The sequence below is a fragment of the Magallana gigas genome, chromosome 7, assembly GCF_963853765.1.
Source record: "Magallana gigas chromosome 7, xbMagGiga1.1, whole genome shotgun sequence".
Classification (NCBI taxonomy): Eukaryota; Metazoa; Mollusca; class Bivalvia; order Ostreida; family Ostreidae; genus Magallana; species Magallana gigas.
The window spans coordinates 28,700,604-28,709,399 of record NC_088859.1 but is presented as its reverse complement, the minus strand read 5'-3'; the positions used below and the strand labels follow the sequence as shown (position 1 = coordinate 28,709,399).

At 33.4% G+C, this 8,796-nt stretch overlaps 1 protein-coding gene across 1 annotated transcript; it reads left to right on the top strand.

Moving 5' to 3' along the window:
- The first annotated feature begins 760 nt into the window (after window positions 1-760).
- LOC105334809 (QRFP-like peptide receptor) lies at window positions 761-8,559 on the top strand. The gene is made up of 2 exons (XM_034456586.2): window positions 761-1,569; window positions 7,618-8,559. Exons 1-2 carry the CDS (start codon window positions 1,139-1,141, stop codon window positions 8,303-8,305), a joined length of 1,119 nt encoding a protein of 372 aa, XP_034312477.1. The 5' UTR covers window positions 761-1,138; the 3' UTR covers window positions 8,306-8,559.
- Window positions 8,560-8,796: the final 237 nt, after the last annotated feature.

Below are 8,796 nucleotides of genomic sequence, written 5' to 3'. Positions count from 1 at the left end.
TGGTTTCTTTTGTTCTCCTGTTGTGATAGACTTTCTCTTCTTCTCTTTTGTTTCACATTTTGTCCTGCAATCCATGAGAAAGAAATGGTGATGGGTTGTAATTATCGACGTAAATGAGCAATTTATGAACAGAATATTACGTCTTTAAAACTGACGTGTATTTCAATTTGACGATGAAAATTTGTCTAAATTAAATAGTTAATAAATGATACATGTAATATGTGCATGTGGTCTTCATGATTATGTCACTGTGACAAACGTTTTTATTTTTTTTCTACTATATGCTGTTGATGCCTTGGACTAATCACATTATGACTGCCAAAGCATTGTTTTTAATTCTCTTTCTCTCTCTTTTTTTCAATATTTTGATGTGGTTGCAACATTTCCAAATAATTATTGGCATATGCCATAACTTCAATAAATGCTTATTATATATATTTACCTTCAATGATAAAAAAAAATGTGAAATCAATTAATTTTCTTTAATTCTTTTTCTAAAAAACAGAAATTGATCAAGGGTCGCTGAATATTTTTGAATAACAAATCTGAAGTATTACAACGACTCTCTCTCCGTTTTGAAATATTTCAATTACCCATTGCCAAATCCAAACAGCTTTCCTAATAGACTTTAAACAATCTACACGACCCCGAACAATCTGACATCAGTCGCTGATAGTTAGCGGAAACTAGCTTATTAACGGTATTTACTCGGCCGTTATCACACACAGTTCTGTTTTAGTCTCGTGATTTGCGCTAATCTCGCGTCAAAACTCATAGAGTGTCTCATCTTTTTATTCTCAAAATTTTTGAAAATGACTGGTTTCGTCTATAAGGAATTCTTGCACGACACTGCTGAGGGGATTTTTTAGCGCGTATGTGATAGCGAGGTTAGCATTGATAGGAGTGGTTATCAGAATGGGAAGTAACCGTAGATAGATTCGGCAAGCAACAAAGTTTCATATGTAAACAGATCGGTTACTCCTCTACCAATAATTTAGATGAGACCAGATAATATACATCTGCCGTATTATTTTTTTCTATAAAAATCGCATAATTTTGCCAGACGACTCTTGGAGAGCGAGCCTTTAACATCAAGACTTCAGACTTCCGACCTGTAGAGTTGTTTTAACTATTCCTTATGGATTTGCAGCCTGGCATGATGAATTACTCAACATACTACAACATGTACGACTATTATCTTCCGGATAATAATTCGGATTATTTTACACCTCATCCAGATCACTTTATCCCACCACCAGTTCCTGGACATATCAAGATAATTTTCACTGTGGTGTATTCCATTATTATGCTCTTTGCACTTTCTGGAAACACTCTGGTCATTTTTGTCATCCTGGGCAACAAGTCTCTACGAAACGTGACCAACATGTTTCTGATCAGCCTCGCCATCAGTGACATTTTTATTTCCGGGTTCAATATTCCTCTTGGTTTACTATATAACTTTAATGGAGAATGGACGCACGGGGAGATCCTCTGTAAGTTTGTGTCCTTTGCCACGAGTGTTAATGTCATCGCCAGCATCATGACCTTGACGGCTGTAGCTCTAGAAAGGTATAGTATTAACATTTTCTTATGGTTATTTTCTTAAGTCAGACAAGACTTTATATAAAATTTATCCCACATTGGTCAACCATGCTTTATGACCAGACACTATATATAGTGTTCTTTTTTTGTCAAATGATGAAGCATTCTTTTGGGCCGGATCCATATATTTGTTCTCAAATGGTCTAACTTTATTATATTAGGTTTCCCCTAAAGGTCAAGCATTCTGTAAATGTGATGCACTCGTCATTATATGACAAAACCTACTCTTTTAACTTTTGATTACATGTATAATGAACAATTAATTGGTAATAAAGGACCGTATCGAATCAAATATTAAAGGAAGGGATAGGGGGACTGCCAGTCAATGTTTCACTAATTCTTGCCATGAGGATTAATAAGATAAAAAAAGCTTTGTATATGCACATGTAAGATGCTCATTTTGATCTATCTGTTGAGCATGCAGTCCCTTATAGATTGGTCTTCTTATATGCCTTTAATTGCAAACATTGGTTATTAATTTATTTATTTATTTACTATTTCTATTCATTGTAGTAATTTAATTTTACAGTCATATACCTGGTACGTACATAAAAAGCATTTTAAGCTTTAAATTTGATAACAATGTTTTCTAGTTGGAAGATATCAAGCATTCACGTTTGTTATTTTAAAAGGTGATCCCCTTATCTTGATCTAGATATTGTTAATTTTAAAAGAAGTATACATAAAAGTGTGAACAGTGATACAGTATTGTGGTTGCTTAAAAATAAATATATATTTTTATCATCATGTTATCTCATTTTAATTTTAAATAATGCATAAATATGAGTATAAATCATTCTTAGTAGAGGTTATTCAATGTTCCATCTTTTACATTCTCACCAATCTGATTAAAATCATATCCTCGATCCGCTCCTTACTTTATAAAAAAATAGGGAGCGGATCGAGGATCTCATTTCAATCAAATTGACACCCCCGTAAGTTCGTAAACATTCTTTTATTACAAAAGTCTATTTTTCTGTAAGTTTTTTGAATTAGAGTTCATTGAAAGCTACAGATGCATTTTATTCTAAAAATGTCATTCATAAAATCTTTTATCTCTAAACGATTTGGCAAAACCTAGTTGAAGACTTGCAAGAAAGATTCTTTTAGATTAGTTAAGATATCTTTGATGTTAATGTAACAATCATATTCTTGTAAATTTGATATGATATAGAGTATCCTATCAAAACTGCAATTTAATTGTTCTTAAACAGACATATTTTTAAACTTTCAATCCATATCGATAAAATATTTCATTTGCGAAAATATTTTTTATCAGTTAAAATAAATGTTTTTCTTTAATTCAGTAAAAAAATAACTCTTTTAAAACATTTAAAATACGAGAAAATTATATGTGAAAAGAAGAAAATGAAATAGGCCTTGTGCATCTTGTATGTCACTTATCAACATTTCTTAGTAATAAGACATATTCTTTATTGAATTGCATGTTTTTTTAAAATATGAATAGGACAATTTGAAATTGTTTTCGCATAAAAATCATTATTCAATATCATTTTGGTGTAAATCAAAGTTGCAATTTCTTTTCTCGTTGTTGATATTTCGATTGCAATTTTCACTCAAATAAAAGCTCTTCACAAATCTTACGGAATGATGCAGTTTAAAATATACATAGTTTTAACCTTTTTGGTCGTAAAGAATGTACCGGCTTTAGCTAATAGGCAAAAATCAAAATAGCAATTTTAGATTTTTGAAAGAAAAATAATAAAACCAAACAGATAAGCACAGATTTACTTAATGTTGCCACAAAACCTTTCTTTTTGTGTATTTGAAACTTTAAAAAATCTGCTTTGATACCATCTCTGGGGGTTTTGTGAAAAAACGGATTCTCCAGCAAGGTAACCACGGAATCTGGTACAAACATCTATAAATAAAAGAAGTTATTAGTTTTGATGTGTTGGGATATAAATATCAAATGTATTGATAATAATAGTCATACCATTGGAATGTGTGCATTCAGTCATGATGTTCCGGATTTGTACTAGAAAACCTAACCACTGGATAAACTGTTTTAAATTTTTACTGGCGTCAGAAATTCACATGACTGTTCGTTAAGAAAATGCAAAATTACACTGCACGTAAGCTGAGATAATTAGAAACTTTCAATGCTAAGAAATTCGAAGTATGAACAAACTTTCAAAACCTAGATCGGTCAGACATTTGAGAATATTTCCATGTAAATGACAAAGGCATCAATTAATAAAATTAATTAATGTATAAAGTTAAAGGATATGATTCATTCAGCGAAATGTCCGTCGCCATCAGACATTGCCAAAACCATTTCTGTTCTACCTTTTACACTTTTTAACTTTCTTTATCTTATTCCATGCATACGAAACAGGCAACAGAAGAAAGTAACTTAATTAAAATTAAGGAAATGAATATTGACTAATTAGAAATATAACACATTTACTAGAACTGCGTCGATCAACAAACACAATTCACGTGCACTACGTTAACTTCTGGTGGCTGCATCGTTGCAGCTGAACAGCAGTAATCCCCAGAGTGACGTCATAGGGTCACATGCGTAAAATAGTTTTGCTAAATAGAAAAGTGTTTAGTTAATGTTCTGACTTGGCCACACAAATTCTATCTCTAACAATTATCAAAAACCAGATTCTGATACATGTGCATCTTATGCATGTACAAGTTTCTTCAATAAATGCTTATTTTTCATTGAATTTTCTAATATGCACTGACAACAAATTTTATTTTTCATTCAGATCCTCCCGTTTAGTGCTTTAGCGTGTGTGACGCATTTTAATTCATCTAAATTTAAACGTGTTCATCTGATCAATATATCAAAAATAGAAAATTTATCTTTTTTGATGTTATGTAGGATGTTCAATTCGATGTAATCTAACAAAATTCTAGTTAATAGTAAGCAAATGCCAGTGTAATTGGTTGAAATTGAAAAGTCGTCAAATCGGTGTGTGGCAAAGATAAGACAAAATCTACAAGCAGGGGGATTCCTGATTCTGCGGAGGTTAAATCACTAAATCACGGGTCGATAAGCCCTCTCTAGAGGGTATTGGAAGAGGAAACGTAAAAAAAGGAGTCGGTAAGCTACCACCGTACAGACTGTATGAAGGTTTCTTTCATATGGTGTACCTTTTTCCCGGTAAAGTTTACAAAAATTTGGTCTATATGCCAACAGCCTGTTCCCCAGAACGAAGACCTGTATCTGAAGATTTAACAGTTTTTTTAAAAAGGTTTTATCCGTCATATGGATTTTGATTTTTGTAAAATTCGGCAAAACTCAAAATTATTCTTTGCCAAAGTGTTGTGCTCTAAATCCCAAAGTTTGGCTTGATTTTTATATTCTGAAAAAAGGGGTTCTGTTTCGTTGACTAAGCAGTGTTTTTGAGAAAAACTTGGAAATTTTGACCTAAATTTTAATTCCACGCTTGGTATACAAGTATCATAAAGATCAATATCTCAGAATTTTTTGTTTGACTGTTCAAATTTTAAGTTTACCAAATGTATAAGCATAATTTCATGGCATTGATAGATTAAATTAAAAGAATAAAATACCCTGAAAATTGAAGTTTTGATTAATAGTGCTCATCTGGTAACTGTAAAATAGGAGTTTATGTATTAAAGGGGCGGATTGAAGATTAACAACTTTAACAGTATCCGAGACAATCAAAATTACAACATATGCATGTCATAAAACCGATTCATCGCCTATTTCGATAAGATTCGATTATATAAGCAACTGCATACAAAAAAAAATTCAACCTTTGCGAACCTACATTGACGTTTGGGTGAGATATACTAATCAGCATTTACAGGTTTCTTATCTTAATAATGGTCGGGTCTGATCTATTAAAATAACCAAAAGGATATGGTATGTCATAGAGCTGAAACGAATACCATAAATCAGTATTCGAATATTCGTGAGTGCTATTCGATTCGTATTCGAATATTCGTAGACGTCATAGACAATGTATTAAGCATATATGATAGTTTGTATTACTAAGTGGGTGTATGTGTTGACGGCTTAAACATGTCAGTTCGAAGTTGACACTTAATGCATACATGAGTATCCATTGAATTGGGTGCACATTTAATATTTATGCAAATAATAATATACTGATTTTTTTTTTAAAATGTCCATCAACTACAATCAAAAGATTTATTACTTCTTTAATAATATACTGCAGTCCTGACTCCTGTATGAGACCGATACGTAACTTCGTAAGTCAGTCCAAATATTTCCGCCATGTTTTATATATAGTATTAAAAAGAAAACTGATAACGCTCATAACTCCGGAAATGTTCTGTTAATTTAAAAAAAAAAAAAATTATATCGAGGTATCTTTTAAAAAAAAAATTCGATATTAACTCTCCGTAGCCCAGACTCGTTCAAACAGTTAAGTAATTTTTTTCTTCAGCGTCTGACATGAATTGAAAAATCCAGAATGTTTGTCTCCGTTCGATGTAAACCCTGCTTTTACTTTCAAGGTAAACAAGCATGGCGGAAGAGTCTATTACTGGGTTAAGTAATAGACTCTACCAAGCATGGCAGTCATAGATGGCTTTATCTTTACTTTCGTTCCGAGTAAAATGAAATAACACGATCTGCATAGTTTACAGTACTTGATATGGGTCTTTAACATGTGATCGAATATTCGAATCCTAAATATACATTCGAATATTAGAAATTAACTATTCATTCGCGAATATTCGAACATTCGTTTCAGCTCTAGTATGTCTATGTCACCAATATGATACTACACACATCTGTTTTTTAGAGTCTTATGAAACGTGCAAAGTGTTTACGTTATCAGTCAACAAGTGGGGAGCAATAGCGTGTCCTGTTCAACCTGAATACAATTTCAAACTTTATTACTACCACACTGGTTGCATCAGTTTTAATATCTGTACAGATTTTTATATTTTATGTCCCCCTGCCTTCGGGGTGCTTCAAGAAGGGGGGCTCAAATTAACGTCAAAGATGTTGCATCGCTCCGTGGAGGAGGTGATTAGAAATGCCTGTAATACTTTATTGTTATCTCGCGCCGTCAATGAACTCGAAAAACCAGTACCGACATCTTGATAGTGGAAGAAAAATGTAAAGGTTCCACAGCTGGACTCAGCTCCTTCTTTTTTTTTTTAAATTTCACTGATGTTCACTAAATGATTTAGTAAAGGGCGTAGACAATGCATACGTGAGGGGAAAAATACCGGCAATAACTTTGAGCATTTTAAGAGATAATAATCGCCCGATGACAGTTCGTAATTTTTTTTATAAATTATGTTCGATTCTCCCGTACTGAAATGAATTAAAATGGGCAAATAGTTGAAGAACTTAATTACGATTCTATCCAAAAAAAATTGGCTGGGATCATTAGATACGGAAAATGTAACGAAGGTTCCGATCCTAAATTCAACAAATACTTTAAAAAACTTGGCCTCGTGGTGGTAAACAATTGAGTTTCCGTTCTGTCCGCGGGTAAATCTTTAATCTAAACATCGGAATGGGTGGAAAAAGTTCACCTGTTGAATAGTGGTTATCGAAATAACACAGAGAATGGTTTACTCCCACAAACGCACGTATAATAATTGGGAGATAATCTGAAGAGTATTTTGGGGGGAGTTCCCGTCTTCATTAATCATAATAGATGAGAGGTTTTGATACTTGTAATGATGATGGGTATCAGGAGTTAAAGGGAATTCTTCTTCCTCTATAGTGCATCTTGAAAATACATGTATGAATGTAAAAGTTTACCAGCTATAATGCATATTTATTTTTAAAAATATCTCCAACGCGATTTACGATACAATATACATCAAAAAAAAAAGTTTACCAGCTATAATACATATACAAGTATATTTTAAAAAATAAATCCAACACGATTTACAATACAATTCACAGCAAAACGTTTATGACCATACATACCTTCTATCCATTCCAATACATTACAATGAATGTAGCATGGTTATGTACACAACAATAAACTCTTTCTAACATGCATTCTATCCATTTTACAGATACTATGCCATTTGTCATCCCCTAAAGATGCGGTACCTGAAGAAAACCACCCGCGTGGTGGTGGTTATGATCGCCATTTGGATCTTGGCACTCGCAGTATCCTCCCCATTCCTGGTTATTCAAAGGATTGGGAAACGTCTGAAAGTAATCAACGAGCTTCCGGGATTGGCGCTCGTGGAGGTTTGTGTGGAACACTACGAGACCAAAGCGTTGGAAGAGGCCCACACTCTGGTACAATTCACCGTATTTTACTGTGTACCAATCGGAATAATGTTGTTTGCTTACGGCAAGATCGCCCATCAGTTGTGGATTAGGAAACCGATCGGGGACTCCCATGACTGGGAGAAATCCTTGAAGCAGAAGAAGAGCATCATACGAATGTTGATTGTGATCGTTCTCATCTTTCTCTTAAGCTGGTTACCATTCTTCGCCGTTCATATTTACCGCTTTTATCATTACGTACCCTATGAGAACTTCCGCCTGGTGAGTCTTGTCGTTCAGGTCATCGGGTTCACGAATTCAGCAGTGAACCCTATCATTTACGGATTCATGAACCAGAAATTCAAGCAGACATTTCGTCATATGTACACCAGACTTCGGATGAAGATTTACCGTGGGAACAATGCTTCAGTACATAGTCAGTCGAGTTCCGCCCCGAACAGTCAAACAGCAGAAAGTGTGGTCTAACGGTGATGCACGTAGCAGCAACTCTTTTTCAACAAAAAAATACCCAATTGCATTGTGGGTCGTTCTATCAATGAATCATGCTGGTTCATGTACATGTGAATTTATTCTTATTATAAATCTGTACATATATTTTCAATTTCTATGATTACTTTTAACCCATGTTGTCTCAGCATCAGAAATATATTATATTTTCATTAGTTATTTTTCCTTTGTCATTTTACTTGTATACGAGAATAAAAATTGATTGTATCGAACTATCTTCAGTTTATTGGTAAATGTACCTGTACTTCATCAGAGAGTGTCTGCAATAATGACTAGTATATTTCTATGTATCTTGCTAAGAAAAAAAAGGGGATACTTTATGAATATGCATAATTTCATTACCTTTCCATGATTTAGTATTTAGCTATTTTAGAGGGATTGTTTAAACCATAAAATGCTCCCTTTGGCGATTCATGCGGGTTATGAAGGTAGCGACATTGCAGGAAATA